This window comes from Saimiri boliviensis, chromosome 7, assembly GCF_048565385.1.
Source record: "Saimiri boliviensis isolate mSaiBol1 chromosome 7, mSaiBol1.pri, whole genome shotgun sequence".
Lineage (NCBI taxonomy): Eukaryota > Metazoa > Chordata > Mammalia > Primates > Cebidae > Saimiri > Saimiri boliviensis.
This window is the reverse complement of record NC_133455.1, coordinates 126,287,279-126,311,263: the sequence shown is the minus strand read 5'-3', so window position 1 is coordinate 126,311,263 and position 23,985 is coordinate 126,287,279. Positions and strand designations below refer to the sequence as shown.

General features: G+C 52.7%; 2 protein-coding genes across 15 annotated transcripts in view; both read left to right on the top strand.

Moving 5' to 3' along the window:
- Positions 1-8,147: 8,147 nt before the first annotated feature.
- PIANP (PILR alpha associated neural protein) lies at positions 8,148-15,784 on the top strand. Of its 4 annotated transcripts, XM_074403436.1 has the most exons (7): positions 8,148-8,380; positions 10,476-10,617; positions 10,842-10,902; positions 11,138-11,643; positions 12,711-12,792; positions 13,913-14,134; positions 14,533-15,784. In XM_074403436.1, the coding sequence occupies exons 3-7, from the start codon at positions 10,886-10,888 to the stop codon at positions 14,552-14,554; spliced, it is 849 nt and encodes a 282-aa protein (XP_074259537.1). In that variant the 5' UTR covers positions 8,148-8,380; positions 10,476-10,617; positions 10,842-10,885; the 3' UTR covers positions 14,555-15,784. The 4 variants fall into 4 exon arrangements, with proteins under 4 accessions (XP_074259537.1, XP_003942200.1, XP_003942201.1 ...); XM_003942151.4 differs by lacking the exon at positions 10,476-10,617; XM_003942152.4 differs by lacking the exons at positions 8,148-8,380; positions 10,476-10,617 and adding an exon at positions 8,414-8,847.
- A 4,414-nt stretch (positions 15,785-20,198) lies between these two features.
- ZNF384 (zinc finger protein 384) overlaps positions 20,199-23,985 on the top strand; it is a 28,581-nt gene continuing 24,794 nt past the window's right edge. For 4 of the 11 annotated variants that reach the window (XM_039461646.2, XM_039461649.2, XM_039461645.2 and 1 more), the window contains exons 1-2: positions 20,472-20,726; positions 21,590-21,649. The gene's annotated coding sequence lies outside the window, so the exon portion shown is untranslated. The other 7 variants (XM_010330005.3, XM_010330004.3, XM_039461641.2 and 4 more) reach the window with 6 other exon arrangements.

The window sequence follows — 23,985 nt, the reverse complement described above, 5'->3', positions numbered from 1 at the left end:
AGTCCTGTGATCTCAGTTCACAGCAACCTCTGCCTCCTGGTTTCAAGCAATTCTCCTGCCTCAGCTTCCCAAGTAGTTGGGATTACAGGCGCCTGCTACCATGCCTAGCTAATTTTTTTGTATTTTTAGTAAAGATAGTATTTCCCCATGTTAGCCAGACTGGTCTTGAACGATTGGCCTTAGGTGATCCACCTGCCTCAGCCTCCCAAAATGCTAGGATTACAGGTGTGAGCCACTGTGCCTGGCTAATAGACTGTTTTTTGGTTTTTGTTTTTATTGGCAGAGTCTTGCTCTGCTACCAGGCTGGAGTGCAGTGGCGTGATCTCATCTCACTGCAATCTCTGCCTCCTGGGTTCAGGCAATTCCCCTGCCTAAGCCTACTGAGTAGCTGGAACTACAGGTGCAAGCCACCATGCCTGGCTAATTTTTTTTTTTTTTTTTTTTGAAACAGAGTCTCACTCTGTTGCCTGGACTGGACTGCAGTGGTATAATCTCGGCTCACTGCAACCTCTGCCTCCCAGGTTCCAGCGATTCTCCTGGCTCAGCCTCCTAAGTAGCTGGGATTACAGGAGCCCACCACTGCGCCCAGCTAAATTTTTAGTAGAGGCAGGGTTTCACCATGCTGGCCAGGCTGGTCTTGAATTCCTGATCTCTTGATTTGCCCACCTCGGCCTCCCAAAGTGCTGGGATTACAGGTGTGAGCCACCACGCCCAGCTTAATTTTTTTGTATTTTACTAGAGATGGGATTTCACTACGTTGGCCAGTATGATCTAGATCTCCTGACCTCATGATCCACCTGCCTTGGCCTCCCAAAGTGCTGGGATTACAGTCATGAGTCACCGTGCCCAGCCCGGTAGTAGTATTTTTATAGAACATGAAATAAGTAAGATGGCGGAGCACGGTGGGTCACACCTGTAATCCCAACACTTTGGAATAGCAAGGTGGGAAGATCGCTTGAGCCCAGGAGTTGGAGATCAGCCTGGCTAACATGGAAAAACTCCATTTCTACAAACAATACCAAAAAATTAGCTAGGCATGGAGGTGCATGTTTGTGGTCCCGGCTAGGCAGGAAGCCAAGATGGAAGGATTGCTTGAACAACATCATGACCTGGCATTCATATGCAAAAACGGAAAAAACGAAACTAAGCTATATTACTTAAGCATACATCCATTTGTGAGAAAGCTATATATATGTGTGTGTCTATATATGTAGATATAGTATATATGTATACATACATATATAGTGTATATGTGTGTGTGTATAAACATATACATATACATATATATATATATATATTTTTTTTTTTTTTTTTTTTTTTTTTTTTGAGATGGAGCTCTTACCCAGGGTGGAGTGCACTGGCGCCATCTCAACTCACTGCAACCCCTGCCTCCTAGGTTCAAGTGATTCTCCTTCCTTAGCCTCCCTAGTAGTGGAGACTACAGGTGTGTGCCACCACGCCCAGCTACTTTTTGTATTTTTAGTAGAGACAGAGTTTCGCCATGTTGGCCATGCTGTTCTTCAATTCCTGACCTCAAGTGATCTGTCGCCTCAGCCTCCCAAAGTACTGGGATTACAGGTGAGAGCCACCGTGCCCAGCCAGAAAACTATATTTTAAAAACGGGGGCCAGGCGTGGTGACTCATGCCTGTAATCCCAGCGCTTTGAGAGGCTGAGGTGGGCGAATCATCTGAGTTTAGGAGTTGAACAGCCTGGCCAACATGGTGAAACTCCGTCTCTACTAAAAATACAAAAATTAGCCAAGTGTGATGGCATGTGTCTATAATCCCAGCTACTCTGGAGGGTGAGGCAGGAGAGTCACTTGAACCCAGGATGCGTAGGTTGCAGTGAGCCAAGATTGTGCCATTGCACTCCAGCCTGAGTGAAAAGAGTGAAACTCTGTCTCAAAATAAAATAAAATAAAATAGGCCGGGCCTGGCGGCTCACACCTGTAATCCCAGCACTTTGGGAGGCCAAGATGGGTGGATGACCTGCAGTCAGGAGTCCCAGACCATCCTTACCAACATGGAGAAACCCTGTCTCTACTAAAAATACAAAAATTAACCCAGACTGGTGGCAAGGGCCTATAGTTCCAACTACTGGGGTGGTGGAGGTTGCAGCGAGCAGAGATCACACCACTGCCCTCCAGCCTGGGCTACAGAGCAAGACTTCATCTCAAAGTAAAATAAAATAACAAGAAAAACGGGCAGGGAGCAGTAGCTCATGCCTGTAATCCTAGCACTTTAAGAGGCTAAGGTGTTGAGTTGAGGCCAGGAGTTGGAGGAGACCAGCCTAGACAACACAGCGAGACCCCTCCACCTCTATAAAATAAGAATTAAAAAATAGCTGAGCTGGTGGTGCACATTTGTAGTCCCAGCTACTCGGGAGGCTAAGGGAGGAGGGTTTGCTTGAACCCAGCAGTTCCAGGCAGCAGTGAACCACGATCACACCACTGCACTCCAGCACGGGAGACACAGTGAGACCCTGTCTCAAAAAGAAAAAAAAAGTAAACTACAAAAGTTAAAGAGTTTAGATTTTAGTTGATGAAAATGAGGAGGAATTGGAGAAGCAGAGGAGATGGTGAATAGAGAGCTTCTTCTCGGAAAGCTTTCCTGTAAAGGCAAGCAGAGAAGAGCAGAGGCTGGGACCAGACAGCCAGTTGAGAAGGACTTTTTGTTTCTTTGTTTTATTTTATTTTATTTTATTTATTTATTTTTATTTTTTGAGACGGAGTTTCGATCTTGTTACCCAGGCTGGAGTGCAATGGCGCGATCTCGGCTCACCGCAACCTCCGCCTCCTGGGTTCAGGCAATTCTCCTGCCTCAGCCTCCTGAGTAGCTGGGATTACAGGCATGCGCCACCATGCCCAGCTAATTTTTTTGTATTTTTAGTAGAGACGGGGTTTCACCATGTTGACCAGGATGGTCTTGATCTCTTGACCTTGTGATCCACCCGCCTCGGCCTCCCAAAGTGCTGGGATTACAGGCTTGAGCCACCGAGCCCAGCTGTTTGTTTTATTTTTTTGAGGCAGAATCTTGCTCTGTCGCCTAGGCTGGAGTGCAGTGGCATGATTTCAGCTCACTGCAACCTCCACCTCCCCGTTTCAAGTGATTCTCCTGCCTCACCCTCCAGAGTAGCTGGGATTATAGGCACATACCGTCACACTCGGCTAATTTTGGTATTTTTAGTATAGATGGGGTTTCACCATGTTGGTGATGGCTGGTCTCAAACTCCTGACCTCATGATCCACCTACCTTGACCTCCCAAAGTGCTGGGATTACAGGTGTGAGCCACCATGACCGGCCGAGAAGTATTCATTTTAAGCTGGGAGGAATTACAGCCTGTTTGTGTGCTGCTGACAATGATCAAGTAGACAGGAGGAGCATGATGCTATAAGAGAGGGAGGGACAGGTGCACGAGTGATGACTCTGGATGGGTGGCAGAGTTTGAGATCCCCACAGTAGGTGCAGTGGGGCTGGGGTGTGCTGGTGGAAGTGGGGAAGTTTTCCCCTGCTTCTTTCTATTTTCTCTCTTTCTTTTCTTCTTTTCTTTTTTTTTAACTTTATTTTTTCTTTTTTTTGAGACGGAGTTTCACTCTTGTTACCCAGGCTGGAGTGCAATGAATGGCACGATCTCGGCTCACCGCAACCTCCACCTCCTGGGTTCAGGCAATTATCCTGCCTCAGCCTCCTGAGTAGCTGGGATTACAGGCACGTGCCACCATGCCCAGCTAATTTTTTTGTATTTTTAGTAGAGACGGGATTTCACCATGTTGACCAGGATGGTCTCGATCTCTTGACCTTGTCATCCACCTGCCTCAGCCTCCCAAATTGCTGGGATTACAGGTGTGAGCCACTGAGCCAGGCTTTTTTTTTTTTTTTTTTTTTTTTAATAAGATGGGGTTTCACCATGATGGCTAGGCTAGTCTTGAACTCCCGAGCTCAGGTGATCCACCCACCTCAGCCTCCCAAAGTGCTAGGATTACAGGCGTGAGCCACCGTGTCTGGCTGCTTCTATTTTCTTAGAAAAGCAGCAAGCAAGCTCATTAGCTGAGAGAGAGAAGAGTTCAGAAGAAGAATATTGGATGTTTGAAGACAGAAAACAGACAGAAATTCACCTTAAATGAGCCTGCTCATAGTGGCTCATGCCTGTAATTCCAGCACTTTGGGAGGACAAGGTGGGAGGATTGCTTGAGCTCAGGAGTTCGAGACCAGCCTGGCCAATACGGCAAAACCGCATTTCTGAAAATAAATAAATTAATTAAAAATGAGCCCGGATGGCCGGGCGCGGTGGCTCACGCCTATAATCCCAGCACTTTGGGAGGCCGAGGCGGGTGGATCACAAGGTCAAGAGATCGAGACCATCTTGGTCAACATGGTGAAACCCCGTCTCTACTAAAAATACAAAAATTAGCCGGGCATGGTGGTGCATGCCTGTAGTCCCAGCTACTCGGGAGACTGAGGCAGGAGAATTGCTTGAACCCGGGAGGCGGAGGTTGCGGTGAGCCGAGATCGTGCCATTGCACTCCAGTCTGGGTAACAACGCGAAACTCCATCTCAAAAAAAAAAAAAAAAAAAAAAAAAAAAATGAGCCCGGAGATAGTGATGAAGATACCAGCAGAGCCAGAAACAGGGCAAGAATGTATAAAGACTGTGGAGTGTGGGTAGGCGCTCCAATTCTTCTGAAGTCACATTTATCAATGCACATTTCACTGTCTGCCTACCACACTCTAAGCTCCACCAAGACAGTGGTGACTTCATTCCTGCTCTCCACCCCTTGCATAGGCGTTTTTACAAGAATGTATCCTCAGGCGTGGCACAGTACCTGGTGTGTCACAGGCATTTAAAAATATTTTGTTACCAACCTGGACAACATGGCCAAACCTCATCTCTGCAAAAAGAAAGAAAGAAAAGAAAAGAAAAGGAAAGAAAGAAAGAGAGAGAAAGAAAATTAGCCCAGCGTGGTGGTAGTACCAGAACTTGGGGGCTGAGGTGGGATGATTGCTTGAACCCAGGAGGTCAAGGCTGCAGTGAGCCATGATTGTGCCACTACACTCCAGCCTGGGCAACAGAGACCCTGTTTCAGTAAAAAAATTGTGTAAAGAATGAATGAATCAGCCGGGCATGGTGGCTCACACCTGTAATCCCAGCACTTTGGGAGGCTGAGGCGGGCGGATCACTTGAGTTCGGGAGTTTGTGAGCAGCCAGACCAACATGGAAAAACCCCGTCCCTATTAAAAATACAAAAATTAGCCAGGTGTGATGGTGCATGCCTGTAATTCCAGCTACTTGGGGGGCTGAGTCAGGAAAATCACTTGAACCCTGGAGGCGGAGGTTGCGGTGAGCTGAGATTGCACCATTGCACTTCAACCTGGGCAGCAAGAGCAAAACTCCGTCTCAAAAAAAAAAAAAAAGAATGAATGAATGAATCAAGAATAATAGAAATAATTAATGACCCAAGGTCCTCAGCGTCAAAGGCACACTGAGCATGAATATTCACTTGATAAATTTGGTCCATGCCAGTGACAGGAGTTCACCTGGAGCATATCCTCATGATACTCTGGGGCTTTCAGGGCCCAGGATGTGGCAGGAGGTGCACACCTGACTCACATGGCCCCTTGGCAGTGTTCACATCCAGAGTGCACTGTCTTTCCCCCACCACTGGGAGACATAGGAGGATGTTCTGACCTCAAATCAAGGGCTGTCAGGGACAGGCAAGCAAGAGGGCAGCCGCTGCAGATGCTGGTCAGAACAGCAGGCTTCCTTCCTTCTAGGAGGCAAGAGCACCAGGCCGGTTCACAATGCAGCAGATGAAGGGGGAGAATCTGGAGGGGTGTGGTCATGAGCACATGAAGCATTTGGCACAGGGCAGAGATCGGTGGGGAGCAGGCAGCTAGAGAGGAAAGACAGGAGGACAGCAGGGGAGAGAATTAAGAGTTCAGAGTGGGCCGGGCGCGGTGGCTCAAGCCTGTAATCCCAGCACTTTGGGAGGCCGAGGCGGGTGGATCACGAGGTCGAGAGATCGAGACCATCCCGGTCAACATGGTGAAACCCCGTCTCTACTAAAAGTGCAAAAAATTAGCTGGGCATGGTGGCACGTGCCTGTAATCCCAGCTACTCAGGAGGCTGAGGCAGGAGAATTGCCTGAACCCAGGAGGCGGAGGTTGCAGTGAGCCGAGATCGCGACATTGCACTCCAGCCTGGGTAACAAAAGTGAAACTCTGCCTCAAAAAAAAAGATACAAAAATTAGTGGGGTGGTAGTGATGCGAATCTGTAATCCCAGTTACTTGGGAAGCTGAGGCAGGAGAATTGCTTGAGCCTGGGAGGCAGAGGTTGCAGTAAACTGAGATCGTGCCCCTGCACTCCAGCCTGGGGGACAGAGAGAGAGCCCTCAGCCTCCTGAGTAGCTGGGATTACAGGCACGTGCCACCATGCCCAGCTAATTTTTTGTATTTTTAGTAGAGACGGGGTTTCACTATGTTGACCGGGATGGTCTCGATCTCTCGACCTCGTGATCCACCCGCCTCGGCCTCCCAAAGTGCTGGGATTACAGGCTTGAGCCACAGCGCCCGGCCTTTTTTTTTTTTTTTTTTTTTTTTTTTTGAGACGGAGTTTCGCTCTTGTTACCCAGGCTGGAGTGCAATGGCGCAATCTCGGCTCACCGCAACCTCCACCTCCTGGGTTCAGGCAATTCTCCTGCCTCAGCCTCCTGAGTAGCTGGGACTACAGGCACGCGTCACCATGCCCAGCTAATTTTTTGTATTTTTCGTAGAGACGGGGTTTCACCATGTTGACCAGGATGGTCTCGATCTCTTGACCTCGTGATCCACCCGCCTCAGCCTCCCAAAGTGCTGGGATTACAGGCTTGAGCCACCGCGCCCGGCTGTTTCCTAGATCTTTAGCCTGAACAACTAGTAGTTGTCAAGCCCCAGGATGGGGATCACTGGGAGAGAAACGGATTGGGGGTGGGAAAATTCAAGACATCTATTTTAGTCACATTAGCTTTGCATGGCTATTAGACATCCAAGTGGAGATGTCAAGCAGGTTGTTGGATAAATGAGTCTGGCGCTCTGGATATAAATTTAGGACTCACTGACATTTACATAGTATTTAAGCCCTGGGACCGGATGAGATCACTGGACAGAGAGTGGAAAGAGAGAATGGCTGGCCAAGGACTAAGCCCTCCGAGGCTCCAACATTTAGAGGTCACCCGAGGAAGACTAAGAACAGCCAGTGAGGCTGGAGGGAAAGGAGGGGAGTGTGGTGTCCTGGAAGTGCCCTGAGGAAAAACAGGATAGTGTGGTAGGGAGGGATGGGGTCCAGGTGGTGAGAGAAGGGGCAAGGGAGGCTCCTTTTGATAGAGAGCTTAGGGAAGGCCTCCCAGAAGGCGTTGGCCCTAAGTGAGACTGGAATGAAAACAGTGAGTCACTGTGAAAAGCCTGGGAAAAGCATTCCAGAGAGAGGGAGCGGCCAGTGCAAAGGCCGTGAGGCAGGTTAAGCTTACCTGCATCCCGGAACATCCACCAGGTCTCCTGTCGGTGAGGCGTAGAAATCTTTAGAAAAGGAAATCAGAGAGCACCTAGGAGTGCTGGAAACACCCAGGAATTTTGACTTGATCCACTTGATGCACCGTAGCAGGGCCAGAGTGAATGGGGGACCAAGCTGCGGGGATAATCCGAAGATGGTGCAAGGTCCTTCCTCCCCAGTCTTTCCCTGCACCCCTGGCCCCCAGTCTTAACCTCAGACAGTTTCCACAGCGGGCAAAACAAAGCGGGGGATGGCAGTGGTGCCTCACGCCTATAATCCCAGCACTTCGGGAAGCTGAGCGGGGAGGATCGCCTGAGCCCAGGCATTGGAGACCAGCCTGGGCAACACAGTGAGACCCCATCTGTACAAAACAAAGTTGGGAATGCGGAGCACTGAGTGACTGAGAATCTCAGAAACACTGAGGCGACCGTGGGTGTTGCTGGAGTTAGGGTGAAGGAGGTGAGGAGACGTGCCATCAGAACCCAGGGAGCCGGAAGGTCGCTGGACCCCGCCACCCTCTCCAGCCCTCCATCGGGGACAGAGCGGGGCGAGACTCCTGCCGCACGGCAGCGGGAGGGTTAAACCGCGCGTGGCCTCGGGCGGGAGGGGGAGGCGGAGACGGAGCGGTCCCCGCCGCCGCGCCGAGCGCAGCCGAGCCCAGCCGAGCCCAGCCGAGGCGAGCATCTCCCGCCGCCGCCGCCCCGCGCCCCGGGCGCCCGCCCCCCACCCGCTCCAGCGCCCTGCCGCGGGCCAAACCTCCCGACCATGCCCTGCACCCCGCCCGTTCCCGCGGCCCCCCAGCCCCGCGCAGCCCCGAGCGCCCGCAGTCGTCGCGCCGCCGCGCCAGGCATGCAGGTGAGCGAGAGGGACCCCCACGCCCCCACCCGCGGGAAGCCCGGCCCTGCCCTTCGCGGCTCCGCGCCCTTCGCCTGCCGCCCCTCCCGGCGCGGCCCCTCAGCCTGCAGCCTCCCGGCGCCCCTTCCCCGAAGGGCTCTCCATCCTCCGCGGTCCTGGCTCGCTCCCTCGCTCCCTGGCGCAGCAGTCCCCATCCCTGCGGCTGCCTGCGTCCCGCCTCGGCGCGGCGGGCGGCTCCGCGCAGCCTCCTGCCTCGGGTCCCCAGTCTGCTCTCGGCGCTCCCTGCCGCGGAGTCCCTTCGTCGACCTCCTTTTCCTGGTCTCCCCGCACTGGCGCCGCTCTCCGGCCCTGTGCGGGGAGTGCGGGCCTGCAGGATGGGTGGCCTGGGGGCCACGCTGGGGATGGGGCCCGGCTCCCGCACCCCGTGGCTCCCTCCCCACCCCCAGCTGGTCTCCTGCGCACAACAGGTCGGTGAGCAGCGGGGAGACGGGTGGGGGTAGCGCGCCAGCCCGGGGACTGCGGGCTTCCTGGAGGGGGCGGCTGAAACCGTGCGGGGCCCAGGGGCTGGGTTGGCGCTGGTTGGGGGGAATGCACAGGCGGATGGGCGAGAGTCCTGGAGTCAGCTGGCCACAGATGCGCCCGGGAGCCCTTCTCCGCTTCACTGGTTCGCTCTACACGCCTGGCTCCCTCCCTCCAGCTTTCTTCGCTTCCCTCTCTCTCCCTTCCTCCCACCATGCCCCCATCCCTATCTCTTTCGGTGTCTCTACATCCCTTTACATTTAGGGGAGCAATTCCCAACTCCTCCATCTTTGCTGCTCCCCGCCTCTGTTTCCCGGCCCCTTCCTCTTGTCGTTTTGTCTTCGGCATTTATGTTCCCTGCTTTTCCACTTTCTCCCCATCCTGGGCTCTTCCCCCTCTTCTCCCTTCCCCTTCCCCCTCCACTCCGCTGGCTGGCTGCCTGGACGGCTCTCTCCTCCTCCTGCCCCTTCTTCCCCTGCACCTGTGACCCCTTCACCCTCTCCGTTTCCCCTCCCCGACCTTTTCTCTCATCCTCTCCTCCCTTCGGCAGCCTCCAGAGTTCGGGTCTTCTGTACCCACTGCCCTCCTCTCTTCCCAGTCCACTCTTTTTCAGGACTGTCTGCTCTCTCTCACCCTGCACTCCAGGCCGGCCTCCTCCTCACCCTTCTCCTCTCTCACTCTGAACCAGCCTTTCCTCTCCCAGCCCTTCTCCCCCTCCCATCTCTCCCATTGCCACTTACCCATTCCCTTCCCCTGACTTTCCCATCATGTTTCACTGTTGTTCTCTTGGAAGAGTCAATGGGCGGATTTGTTTGTTTTTATTTTATTTTGTTTTTTGAGACGGAGTCTCGCTCTTGTCCCCAGACTGGAATGCAGTGGCGTGATCTCGGCTCACTATAACTTCGGCCTCCCAGGTTCAAGCGATTCTCTTGCCTCAGCCTCCCGAATAGCTGGGATTACTGGCAACCACCACCACGCTGGGCTCATTTTTGCATTTTTAGTAGAGACGGGGTTTCACCATGTTGGCTAGGCTGGTCTCGAGCTCCTGATCTCAGGTGATCTGCCCACCTCGGCCTCCCAAAGTGCTGGGATTACAGGCGTGAGCCATCGTGCCGGATCCATTGGGCAGATTTAGACCCAGAATCCAGAGGACCCTCCCTCTGGGGAGCCTACCCCTCCTGGATCCACCGCCCTCAGCTCTGAGAACATATACCCTTTCTCTTTCAAAACCAACCATACTGATTTTTCCGGGATTCTTTACCCAGGAGAGCCACACTTGAGGGGGTGGCTTCTTCCTGACTCCACCTCCCTTCAGAGCACCCATGCACTTAGATGATTAAACATTAAGAGCAAAAATTATATTCCGTAGTTTTTCTCCCACTCACCTCTCTCTGTCTCTTTCCTTCCATCCCTCCATCTCTTCCTCCCTTACTCCTGAAGATGCAGACTCCTGGGGCTAATCATAAGACAAATACCTGGCACTGCCAGTGGGGTGGGAGGGCTAGAAGGGCCCCCTGCACGCAGGCACACACTCGCTCGCTCAGATTGACTTTCCCTTCCCTCCCCCCACCCTCAGACTCCCTCCCTAGCGGTAGGTGCTCAAGGAATCACAAGGTTCTTGGCTCTAAATTAAGATCCAAGAAAAGCCTGGAGCTGTGGGCAGAGGAAGTGAGAAGAAAGGAAGCCGGAGAAGCCAGAGTAGACCCTGGGGTGGAGAGGTAACAGGGACCTGAGAAGTTGTAGATGGGGCTGGGGTCTGGTCAGGCAACCACGCCGGAGTTTTCCCCCAAAAGGATGCTAAGAAGCAGTGGATCCTGGGTGCAGCAGCATAGCTGGCAGCCGGGTGGCCTGGGAGGGCAGATGCGGGTAGAATTGGTGGATGAATTAGCTGGGGAAGCACACAGGGCAGGGCTGGGGGTGTAACAGCCCCTTTTTCTCCCAGTAAAGGCTGAAAATCTGGGTCACAGCTGAGGAAGACCTCAGAACATGGAGTCCAGGATGTGGTAAGTTCGGCCCAGCAGAGGGAGCTTGAAGACCACGTTCCCTGGGGTCATGACTCCTTCCTTCCTAGAACCATCCCGGGCCTTCCCTCCTGAGGGCCATCCTCCCTAGGAAAATCAGAAATGAGGCGAGAGTCTTCCCCAGGCCCACCTGGAGGTTTCTGATGTGAGCCTGCCCTTCCCACACGTAGGCCCACAGTGGGCCTGTGTCTCAGCCACCTTCTCTCCCTTCTTGCAGGCCGGCGCTGCTGCTGTCCCACCTCCTCCCTCTCTGGCCACTGCTGTTGCTGCCCCTCCCACCGCCTGCTCAGTGCTCTTCCTCCTCCCCTCGAACCCCACCAGCCCCAGCCCGCCCCCCGTGTGCCCGGGGAGGCCCCTCAGCCCCACGTCACGTGTGCGTGTGGGAGCGGGCACCTCCACCAAGCCGATCCCCTCGGGTCCCAAGATCACGTCGGCAAGTCCTGCCTGGCACTGCACCCCCAGCCACCCCATCAGGCTTTGAGGAGGGGCCACCCTCATCCCAGTACCCCTGGGCTATTGTGTGGGGTCCCACCGTGTCTCGAGAGGATGGAGGGGACCCCAGCTCTGCCAATCCTGGATTTCTGGACTATGGTTTTGCAGCCCCTCATGGGCTCGCAACCCCACACCCCAACTCAGACTCCATGCGGGGCGATGGAGATGGGCTTATCCTTGGAGAAGCACCTGCCACCCTGCGGCCGTTCCTGTTTGGGGGCCGTGGGGAAGGTGAGTGGGAAAAGCTGGGAGGGATATGAAGGATGGGGAGGCTGGGTGAAGACACCAAGGGGCAGAAATAGAGGCCTTGTCTGTTAGTTCCTTCAACAAATGTGTCAGGCAGTATACTGGCACAGGATGCAGAGATAAAGACGCCCTCGCGGATTTCGGGTCCACTGGAGCAGACAGATATGAAAGTACACGGGGCCGGGCGCAGTGGCTCACGCCTGTAATCCCAGCACTTTGGGAGGCCGAGGCGGGTGGATCATGAGGTCAAGAGATCGAGACCATCCTGGTTAACATGGTGAAACCCCGTCTCTACTAAAAATAACAAAATTAGCTGGGCATGGTGGCTCGTGCCTGTAATCCCAGCTACTCAGGAGGCTGAGGCAGGAGAACTGCCTGAACCCAGGAGGCGGAGGTTGTGGTGAGCCGAGATCGCGCCATTGCACTCCAGCCTGGGCAACAAGAGCGAAACTCCGTCTCAAAAATAAAAAATAAAAATAAAAATAAATTAATAAATGAAAGTACACGGAGAGGAGTCAACATAATGAATGCTTTAATAGAGGCACGTGCAGCATGATTTAGGAAAAGAGAAGGGAGGGTCTCCTCCTGCCTGGGAATCGGGACACCTTCAGAGAATTGACATTTGAGCTGGACCTTGAAAACTGGCAGTATTCTGGGCAGAGAACACCATGGATGAAGGGCACTATGCAGGTGATGTCTTGGCTCGGGGAGTGCCAATGGAGGAACAGGGCCAGTGGTTTGGGAGTTGGGCCACGGCAGAGACATAGTTTCTAGGCACAGTGATAGGTTCTCTCTGATCATGGGGCCTCGTCCTCATCATATACCCGTAAGATTTGGTGAAATACTTTTGGGACAGTGGAGAAAAAGAGCTGAAAACTCAAGGAAATGCTGTTGATAAGAATAAAGAGGGAGGCTTCAGAGGAGCAGACGATCAGGCAGTGCGGATCCACACAGCAATGCCACTCCAGCCGACAGAGTCCACAGCCGAGCCCCCGGGCCCTCAGCTCCTACCACCTTGGAGCTCCCTAAAACTTTCTTCCAACCCCAATCAGGTGTGGACCCCCAGCTCTATGTCACAATTACCATCTCCATCATCATTGTTCTCGTGGCCACTGGCATCATCTTCAAGTTCTGGTAAGTTGGGAGAAGGAGGGTGCTGGTGGATGGGGCTGGAATGTTTGGCTCTAGCCAGGAGAGGCAGGAGCAGCAATTTTGCTGGGGAGTGGGTGGGAAATGGTTGAAGGAAGACCTTGGGTAAAGGTAATAAGGATTTGGCTGGGGGAAGACAGTGAGGAATCAGGGCAGATTCTGTCTCCCAGGAAAATACAAGGATAATGGAAGCACAGGGGAATTGTTTCTGTGTACTGGGGACTTTGGTGGTCTTCCCTTGCCCTATTTCCTCCAAGACAGAGAAAGCTGACCCAGTCTGCAGAGCCCTTCTTAGGGTTGCCTGGGGGGAGTGAGAAAATCCAGAGCTTTCTTCTTTTTTTTTTTTTAGACAGAGTCTCTCTCTGTTGCCAGGCGCCAGGCTGGAGGGCAGTGGCGCGATCTCGGCTCACTGCAACCTCCACCTCCCAGGTTCAAGCAGTTCTCCTGCCTCAGCCTCCCAAGTAGCTGGGATTACAGGTGCACGCCACCACGCCCCACTAATTTTTGTGTTTTTAGTAGAGACGGGGTTTCACCATGTTGGCCGGGATGGTCTCCATCTCTTGACCTCGTGATCCGCCTGCCTCGGCCTCCCAAAGTGCTAGGATTACAAGTGTGAGCCACCGCACCCAGCCGAAAATCCAGAGCTTTCTTTGCACATATTTAATAATGGATCACTCAGTCCTTCACACTTTACTGAGAGAATCGTTAGACTCAGGTGTCCAGGTCATTAGCTTGCTTTGAACTAGAGCTAGTTCAACTGGCCAGCTGTCTGCCAGGGAGAGAAATGACTCTTCCGGGCCTGCAGGGGAGAGGACATTGTGGTGGGACTCTGCGTGTTGGTGAGGAGGGGATTCTAATTCTGTGAATCTGGATCAAGTTTGGAGGGCAAGAAGGTTTAGATTTCCAAGCCCCCCTAGAGGGTAGGGGAAGTGGTTTTAGGGGCACAGAGTCCCAGGGGATTTAGTAGAGGGAACTGTTAGAGGCCGGTTTCTCTGCTGTAAGGTGTTGGGAATGACTGGGCAAGGCTGTGGGTGACCATTGGTACAGGCCCAGGATGGAGGCTACTTGAGTGAACAAGAGAACCTCTTTCCCTCTGGTGCCCCAGCTGGGACCGCAGCCAGAAGCGACGCAGACCCTCAGGGCAGCAAGGTGCCCTGAGGCAGGAGGAGAGCCAGCAGCCACTGACAGACCTGTCCCCGGCCGGAGTCACTGTGCTGGGGGCCTTCGGGGACTCGCCTACCCCAACCCCTGACCATGAGGAGCCCCGAGGGGGACCCCGGCCTGGGATGCCCCACCCCAAGGGGGCTCCAGCCTTCCAGTTGAACCGGTGAGGGCAGGGGCAATGGGATGGGAGGGCACAGAGGGAAGGCGACCAAGGTCTTCAGAGCTGGGGTGGGGGTGCCCCATGGGGGGGTGACGAGGAGGCAGGCGTGGCCTCCCACAGCCCCTGACTCTCTTTCCCAGCCTGGTCCCGGGCCCTCCCAAGGTGGGCTGGACCAGCTCCTCTCTGGAAGGAACCCTTCCTTCTCCCAGTCTCTCAGGATCTGTGTCCTATTCTCTGCTGCCCGTAACTCCAACTCTGCCCTCTTTGGTTTTTTCTCATGCCACCTTGTCTAAGACAACTCTGCCCTCTTAACCTTGATTCCCCCTCTTTGTCTTGAACTTCCCCTTCTATTCTGGCCTACCCCTTGGTTCCTGACTGTGCCCTTTCCCTCTTCCTCTCAGGATTCCCCTGGTGAATCTGTGATGCCCCCCAATGTTGGGGTGCAGCCAAGCAGGAGGCCAAGGGGCCGGCACAGCCCCCATCCCACTGAGGGTGGGGCAGCTGTGGGGAGCTGGGGCCACAGGGGCTCCTGGCTCCTACCCTTGCACACCACCCCGGAAGGCTCCCTGGCCCCATGGGCAATCCTATCTGCTCGCCCTCCTGCAGGTGGGGGCCTCACGTATTTGTGACTTCGGGTCCCTGTCCCCACCCTTGCGCACTCACATGAAAGCCTTGCACACTCACCTTCACCGTCACAGGCCATTGCACAGGCTCCTGCACCCTCTCCCCGTCCACAGCGCTCTGCTCAGCCCAGCCGACTCTCACGTTCTCCGTCTTGTCTCACATTTGCACTCTCCTTCCCACATCCCGCGCTCAGCTGTCACTCAGCAGTGTTTCCCGCACTTTACCTCTCATGTGCGTTTCCCGGCCTGATGTTGTGGTGTTGTGTGGCGTGCTCACTCTCTCCCTCATGAACACCCAATCATCTCGTTTCCGCAGCCCCGGCATGCGGCTCCGGAGGTGGGTGGGAGGTGAGCTGGGGGCTCCTCGTGCCCTCACCTGTCATGGTCCTGTCCCATTCCACACCACGTATTTCTCCATCTCCAAGGGCGCCAGCGTCACCCTGAGGGCTCCCCCATGGGAATAGGGGTCGTGAGGCCCCAGACTTCACCCTTACCCCACTGCTAAAATCTGTTTTCTGAGAGATGGGTTTTGGGGAGTCACCTGCTGCACTACATGAGAAAGGGACTCCCATTTGCCCTTCCCTTTCTCTTCTCGTCCCTTTTGTCTTGTCTGTCCTGGCTGTCTGTGTGTGTGCCATTCTCTGGACTTCAGAGCCCCCTGAGCCAGTCCTCCCCAGCCCCTCTTCAGGCCTCCCTAACTACACCTGGGCTGCCAGGGACCGGAGTCAGCTGGTTCAAGGCCATCAGGAGCTCTGGCTCCAAACCCACCCTTCCCTTCCCAGACTCCCTCCTGTCCCGTCCTTTCCTCCCTTCTTCTTCCACGCCTTCCTTTTGCCTCCCTGCCCTTTTTCCCTCCTCAGTTTCTTCCCTACTTCTCACTGGCTTTTCCACCTTCCTTCTTCCCCTTTTCCCTGGCTCCTATGCTGTGATATCTATTTTTGTATTATCTCTTTCTTCTTCTTGTGGTGATCATCTTGAATTACTGTGGGATGTAAGTTTCAAACTTTTCAAATAAAGCCTTTGCAAGATACTCAAGTCCCCTGGTTCTGCCTTCTGACCCCCGTAGAGAGGAGGAGGGGGGTGGGCAGCCAGTAGGAGATACAGGATGAGGTGGGGACCCCCTTCAGACCTAAGTCACCTGCCCTCCTCTGACCTGGAGCTGGGGGCCAATTGGGGCTTTAACTTGGGACAAAATGGAAGGGAGCAGTCCTGATGAGGAGCAGTGGTACAAGAGAGAAACTAGAATAGAAATTGTGGCTCACTTGTTCCTTGCCAAGGAGGGTCAAGAGAGACCCTAAGGAGGGAGACAGTAGAAAAGGAAAATTACGTAGACGGATAGGAAGTGGAGCGAGGAGGAAGAGAGAGCTGATAAGAGTCGGCGGGAGAAGGGGGAAAGCAGAATTGAAAAATGGAGCAATGGAGAAAAGATGAGAGGGAGCCATCTGAAAGAAGCTGCCCTGCTTGGTTTATTTTCGGCCTTGCTCCCTAACCTGCCCCCACCCACAGCTGTCCCCCAAAAGCTGAGCAGAATCAGAAGCCCTGTGGTTAACTCATTAGCTTTCCCCACTCTGCCCTCTCTGAGAGAGGCACTGCAGGAGTGTGGGGGCAGGATCAAGGGGTGTGTTTGGGGAGGGAATGCAGACTGCCCAGCTGGGATCAGTCACCTCTGAGTCCCCAGTTCTAGGTTTGGCTCTTGAAACAGCCCTGTGAAAACCCACACATCAGCCTCTCAGCTGTTGCTAGGCTCTATTGCCATGGTAACCACCCAGGTCCCATCTCTCCCCCTCCCCCAATCTGTGCCCCACTTGCTCCCTGGGAATGGGGTGGCCCCAGGGAGGATAGGGATGATGTAGTGTGCAAAAGGGGGGGCCCAGGCTGCCCTAGACTGTATATGCCCCTGTACGTTTATCTTTCAAGCTAGGATAGGAATGTCTGTTTGTTGGTGTGTTGGGAGCTTTACTGTGAGCTGAGGGAAGTGTGGCTGAGCCTGTGCAGCACAGAACGGTGAGTGCCAGGAGGAGGCAGCGTATTTCTCAGGACTAGAGCAGTGTGTACATTCAGGGCGTCAGACTCCCTTAGAAAAGGACTGCTACAGAGCAAAGAAGCAGAGCGGGGCCAAGGACTGAAGAACCAACTCAAAGCAGAGGTGCCACGCAAACCAGCTTCTGAGGAGTCAACTCACTGGGACATGAAGAGATTCCAGCAGGCAGCTGATGGGAGGGAGCAGGCTGGATGGAACCTGAGGGTGCAGGATGAGGTGTGGACGGCATACGCTCTGGGGTAAGGGAGGCATCCAGATCCAAGGAGGATGCGAGGGAGCTTCATTCACCTTTCCTTCCTTCCCGGCAGGAATCTAGTCCTTGTCAGGTGAGGGTGGGGAGAAGCAAGAAGCATTGGCACAGAAGGGGAAGGAGCTCAAGTGCCAGAGAGCACACTGGGCTCTCACCTTCAGCAAGGATCTCTCCTCAGAGGGACAGTGTGACCCGTGGCTCATCCATATGCAGAAGGCACACATGAAGGCCCCTAATGAAGAGGGAATTAATTACTGTCTGATTGGACTGCTGTTTCTGTACATTTAAATAAATTAAAATACACCACCAAGATACTGGAAATCCTCACCTGTTCCCTCTCCTTAAATGTCCTCATTTCCCCATGGAAAGTCAGATGGCAGGAAAGATGGAGAAGGCAGGAGACCGTCCCAAGCTCTGAGCTGTATTAAAAGAATCCTCCCCCGCCGGGCGCGGTGGCTCACGCCTGTAATCCCAGCACTTTGGGAGGCCAAGGCGGGTGGATCACGAGGTCGAGAGATCGAGACCATCCTGGTCAACATGGTGAAATCCCGTCTCTACTAAAAGTACAAAAAATTAGCTGGGCATGGTGGCGCGTGCCTGTAATCCCAGCTACTCAGGAGGCTGAGGCGGGAGAACTGCCTGAACCCGGGAGGCGGAGGTTGTGGTGAGCCGAGATCGCGCCATTGCACTCCAGCCTGGGTAACAAGAGTGAAACTCCGTCTCAGAAAAAAAAAAAAAAAAGAATCCTCCCATATGATATTGCACTGTCATGTTAGCCATGAAGAGTCATGAGGCTCTCTTCTCTCTCCTATAGTTGAAAGTGGGGCTTTGGGAGGTCCTCAGAAGGCTGCAGCAGAGTCACTAACCAAGAACAAAACAATGGCCATGCTGCCCTTTGGGGAATTGGAAGGTTCTTTGAGGTCACACATCACAGGCACCACTGGAACCAGCATCTCTTATCACCATCCTTTCTTCGCCTCCTGAGCTGTGCATCAAATGACTCAGCCAGGCTTCTCTTAGCGTTTTTCTGGAATGCTTGCCATTGTGGCTCAGACCAAACCAGGGAATGGGGAAGCCCCCAGGAGGAGGGAGGGATCTCCCAGGCACAGCTCAGGGTGTGGAAGTGATTCAAGATGGAAACAGTATACCAGCTGGAGAACCCCAGGCTAAAATTAACAGCCCTCCTCCCTCTACGCCCCACATTTATTGTTCTGAAGCTTTTCCCTAAGGAGTTCAGAATACTTGAAACTTGCTTCTTCTTTTTTTTTTTGAGACAGAGTTTTGCTCTTGTTGCCCAGGCTGGAGTGCAATGATGTGATCACGACTCACCATAACCTCCACCTCTCAGGTTCAAGTGATGCTCCTGCCTCAGCCTCCCAAGAAGATGGGAAACTTGCTTCTAATAGCAAAGGCAGGAACAGGGCTGACAGAGATACTGAGGCCCAGGAAGTGCTCAGTTAATGTAAATAGGAAAGGAACAGGAGGAGAACCAGGAGGTACAGTAATTACTACTATTTCTTGTTCCCACCTTTTAATACCAGCCCCTGATGTCAAGGTTTCTTGAATCCACAATCTCTAATCCACACAGCACTAGGTCTGGTCACATCTGAGCCCTTAAGAGCCTAATTCTGCCAGCTGTTGCTACTCAGTCAACGGAGACTGAGGGCTGAGCCCAAAAATGTGATAAACACTTTAAAAAAGATACAAACTACAATTACAAAGAGATGCATCATCTATTTAAATATTTAAAGGTGTACTTGGTTACCTTCTTGCTTTGACCTTGTGGGGGAAAAAAATCACTTAAACCTTCAGAGGCTTATTTTCATTATCTATAAAATGGGCATTGTAATTATTTCTGTTAAAGTTATTTTTCGTCTGGCGCGTTGGCTCATGCCTGTAATCCCAGCACTTTGGGAGGCTGAGGCGGGCAGATCATGAGGTCAGGAGTCCGAGACCAGCCTTGCCAACATGGCGAAACCCCATCTCTACTAAAGGCACAAAAAATTAGCCAGGCGTGGTGGCGGGTGCCTGTAATCCCAGCTACTCAGGAGGCTGAGGCAGGAGAATGGGTTGAACCCAGAAGATGGAGGTTGCAGTGAGCCAAGATCACACCCAATGCACTCCAGCCTAGGCGACAGGGCGAGACTCCATCTCAAAAAAAGTTATTTTTCTCAGCAAGAGGCTCTTACCGCTAGTAGGAGATACCTCAGTTCTGCTCAGAGCTGGACCCAGAGGGATTCTGGCCAGGTCACGGTGCACACTTTTAATAGCATTCATTTATTCAAACAACATATATTTATTCAGCATTTACTATGTGCTCAGCAAAGCAGCTTGAGTATTTTCTTCCCCGAGGAGCTGACAATCTTGCTGCGGAATCACATGTAGGAAATAAAATATCAATAAAAGGTATGCAATTAAATGCTGTAAGAATGCAAAGGGACCATTACAGGTCAGAGCAATCAAGGAAGGCTTCCTGAAAGGGTTCTTATTAGGCGTTCATAATGAACCGAACTTATACAACAGGAATTTACAAACCACTTAAGTGCCAGGATATGAGGATTCAGCAATGAACAATTCAGTCCTCGCTGTCCTGTCGCCAGTATTTTAGTGGGAAGAGGTGAACAGCAAACGATATATCAGGTAGTAATGAGTGCTATATTTGAAAGTAAAACAGGTAAGATATGAGTATGGGCAACAAGAAGAGACGAAAGTAAAAAGAGTAATGGATGTGTCGAGAGAGGCAGATTCTGATGGCTGGGAGAGGTTGTAACCGTGAGCGTAAGTAGAAACCTCAGAAAAACATGGACACGTCGTAGTCCATTCTCGTGTATTCAAAGCACTAAGACATTCCTGGGGGTATCAGAAAAAATAATGGTCACTTCCTCTATCAGCTTATTCTAGAAACGGGGTCCCAGCAGCTGAAGAACCTACACCTCCTCTCCTACCTTGATACATAATTCATGAACCTGTCGCGTTTCCACCCTCCCACTTCCCCAGAAGTCCCTTCCGGAAGCCCGGGGCCGCAGTCCTCCGGTTCAGCTTTTGCCCTTAGCAGAACCCGCCTTCACTTCCGCTGTGGCGTCACATCCGCCGCGGATTTTACCCGCGTCGCTGGACAGAAGCTACTTCCGCCCCGAGTTATCATAACTTCTGCCCTGAAAAATCCCGCAGCGCTAGCGGCGCCGGATGTGTTCCAGCCACTCCCGGAAGTGACTCGACTTTCGCACGCCCCTCTTTCTCCACGAGCGCCCCCCCAACATTGCTATTTCCCTCCCTCCCCCCTTTTCGTTTCCGGCTCTCCCGCCTTCTCTCCGCAGAGCTCTTCTCTGAGCCTGTGGGGGGGGGGGAGGGACGGAGGGGGGCGTGGAGGAATTGGGGTTCGCGGGAGCAAGAATTGCCGCACCACTTCCGGGTGAGTGCAAGGGGAGGGAGGCAGGGAGGGGGGCCACCCACCGCCTCGCGCCCCCGCCCTGCGGGTGTCTCGCGCGCGTTCCGTGCGTGTGAGTGTGTGGGTCTGTCTCGCGCCAGAAGTGCGTGCCCGCGCCGTACGCCTGGCGCTCTCCCCCCTCCCTCGCCCCCTTTTGGTCCTCCCACCCGACTCGGCTCCCTCCTTTTCCAGCAAACGCCGCCCCTCCCGCGCTCTGGCTCAGGCTCTGGCGCCGCCGCAGCCGTCGCCGCCGGGTGAGTCTCGCGCCGCTGCAGCCGGCGCGCGCCAAGCTCCCTGCTCCTCCCCCCTCCCCTTTTCCTTGGCGGACGGGGAGGGGGGGGTCCACGATGTGACTGTCTGTGTCCGTCCCGGAACCGGAAGTGGTTGTGGAGGAGCGGGCGATGGGGAGGAATGGGGGGGTTTAGGGGGCGGGTGCCTGTCTGGTGGGTGGCAGAGTTCAGCTCCCTGGAGGGGAATGAGGGACGTCCCAAGGAAGGGTCTTTGAGAAAGGGGTAGGGGGCGACCTCAGGAGAAAGCTCCCAGGAACTGTCTCAGGGGAGCGAAGGTTTTGGGGGGACAGCTGGGGTCTCCAGAGATAGACCACTGTGCAGACTGAGGGAGGTACTTCTTGGCACAAGGCCTTGGGTAGGCAGGGGGCGAAGTCCTCGAAGAAGTGGGGGGAAGGCTAGAGGAAGTGGCTGGGCCTGAACTGGCACAGTGCCTGACACAAGGGCTTGTGCATCCCCCAGCCCTCAGCTTTGCCTTCTGAAGCCACTCCTCAGAGGCAGAGACCCTCCTCCTCCTCCACCTCTTCTGTTCCCTGAACCCTGGTTACCTGTGGCCTGGGAACGAACAAGGACCAGTCTCTGAGCCTAGGAGTGGAACCCCAACGCTGGTGTTAGAGTTCGTCTTAGTTTCTAGGAATTGGATTTATATCCACGTAGAGGGTGGCACTAGACTCCTGTTATTATATCCACCAGTCTTTGAATTGCTGGTTGGGGGGGTCTGCCTGCCTTCCAGACTGACTGCTGACAGTCAGAGAATTCCTGAGGTTCTCCACGGTTCTCTGGTGGCTGCACCCTGCCTGGCCCCTGTAACCTAGACAATTTGTTTACAGAAAGTTCAGGAGCCCTGGAAAGGAGAAGGAATAAGACAGCAGGAGGAAGAGAGAGAGAGGGTAAGATAATTTGAGGGTTAATGGCTTTTCTGGTTTTGGGGGAGAAGGGGGTCACAACTAAATGTGGCGTGTGTGTGTGTGTGTGTGTGTGTGTGTTTCACATGTGATAGAATACTTAAAGTAATAGCAATTGTAATGCTGAAGTTTGTTGTGGGAGAAAATACCAGCTTTTTTCTATTACCTCTTGAGGGTCCCCAGGAAGTTTTTGTGTAAAAAGTTAGTACTAAATCCCATCAGTTTCCGTTCCCGCTTAATGCTCATCAGGAATGAAATGTGAAATGCTCAGGTGAAGCCACTGAATAGTGTTGCCTTTTGTCCAAAGGAGAAATTTTTATTCTGCTTTGGGACACAAAGACCCTAAGTGCCAATATAGACTTTACGGAATTGCTTTCCTGTATCTGGAACAAGCAGGGCCGAGTTTAGAATGGAGTTCCTATTCCAATTATTTCAGTGGAGTGTTAGAAGTGGATCTGTGGAGTGATGAGAATGTGTGACACAGGGTTATTTGAAATTGGTGTGGCAGTATGAAATTTTCAGGGGGAAAAAAAACTGCTTCATGGGTAGTTTGGAGTGAAGTGGATAAAACTGTATGGAATAGACTCTAGAAGTAGATGTGGAAGAGTTTTGGCAGAGTTTCACCATATCTGCCTAAAAGAGTTTGCATTCGGAGCTTATGATCCCAGAGGTTTTTTTTTGTTTGTTTTTTTTTTTTTTTTGAGATGAGTCTCGCTCTTGGTGCCTAGGCTAGAGTGCAGTGGCACCATCTCGGCGGCTCACCGCAACCTCAGCCTCCCAAGTAGCTGGGACTACAGGTACTTGTCATCACGCCCGGCTAATTTTTTATACTTCTAGTAGGGATGGGGTTTCACTGTGTTAGCCAGGGTGGTCTCGATCTCCTGACCTTGTGATCCGCCTGCCTCAGCCTCCCAAAGTGCTGGGATTACAGGCATGAACCACTGTGCCTGGCCCCCCGGAGGTATCTTTTAAAAACCAGTTCCAGGACAGTTTATAAAATGCCTCATGGGTTTCTGAGCCAAGTTGTTGATGAAATATTGGGTACATATCTCTTCTTCTCCAGACTTAGTCATTTATTTTAGCCTCACATTCCCCAAATCCATCATTTATAGTGGAACAGACAAGGCAAGGAGAACCACAGCGCTGTCCCTCCCATGGGATGCAGGGTAAAGTGGTCCGGTGGTACCAGGGTAGGAGCTGTTGGCCCAGGTTGCCAGCTGTGGGGTGGTAGCAGTCCTGTTTAGTCTGTTTGTGTATGGTGTAGTGATGTTTCCCAGTAACATTGGGGTGCATTTGTTCTGAGTTATTTGTTCTTGGAAGAGTCTATGGATAGTAATAGGAAGGCCTCTTGTATCCTACTGGGATGGCCCTTCTTGAATGTCTTTAGAACCTGAGAGAAAGATTTTGTGTAAAAACTTTCTGTGTTTCTTCAAGTCTTCAGCTAATGTAGCCTTTCTGCAGTTGTGTGTTTTGGAATGGTTTCTCAACAGTGTCTAAGTTCTTTCTGTAGTTGAATTCAAGTTGATTTTTTTTCCATCTTTTTTTTGGTGGTGGTGGTGCTACGTATGTGTAGGTGATTACTAAGCTGGAGGCTGTAGATTTATTACTTTTGGGTAATTCCTTTTGTAATTATGTAGTTCTTAGGTAATTTTCACTAATTGTCGCTAATAGTCCTCACCTTGTGGAAGTATTTCTATAACTTTTCCTTTTAGGAGCACTTGGGGCATTTAATCCTTTCTCTTTTTTGTGCTGCCTTTATCCCATCACCATATGCCTTACAAAAGGCTCATCCTCTTCCATCCTCCATCCTAATAGAAACCTAGTAAAATAGTTAATTCATCCACTTAAATAATTAAGAGTCATCCACTGATGTATGACCTAGAATTAGAATTCACAAATCTTGGCCAGGTGCAGTGGCTTACGCCTGTAATCCAGCACTTTGGGAGGTCGGATCACCTGAGGTCAGGAGTTCAAGACCAGCCTGGCCACCATGGTGAAACCCCATCTCTACTAGAAATACAAAAATTAGCCAGGTGTGTTGGCAAGCGCCTGTAATCCCAGCTACTCGGGAGGCTGAGGCAGGAGAATAGCTTGAACCCAGGAGGTGGAGGTTGCAGTGAGCCGAGATCGTATCACTGCACTACAGCCTGGGCAACAGAGTGAGACTCTGTCTCAAAAAAAAAAAAAAAAAAAGAATTCACAAATCTTGATTCCTAAGGCCATTCTTTAGCTCAGGCGTCCCCAAACTATGGCCTGCAGGCCGAATGCGGCCCCCTGAGACCATTTATCCCCCCCCCTGCCGCACTTCAGGAATGGGCACC

Bases quoted from the DNA above. Each gene is read 5' to 3' on its own strand.
- PIANP (XM_003942151.4), top strand. The intron at 11,644-12,710 runs GTGAGTGGGAAA...AACCCCAATCAG, and splicing joins GTTTGGGGGCCGTGGGGAAG to GTGTGGACCCCCAGCTCTAT. The intron at 14,135-14,532 runs GTGAGGGCAGGG...TCTTCCTCTCAG, and splicing joins CCAGCCTTCCAGTTGAACCG to GATTCCCCTGGTGAATCTGT.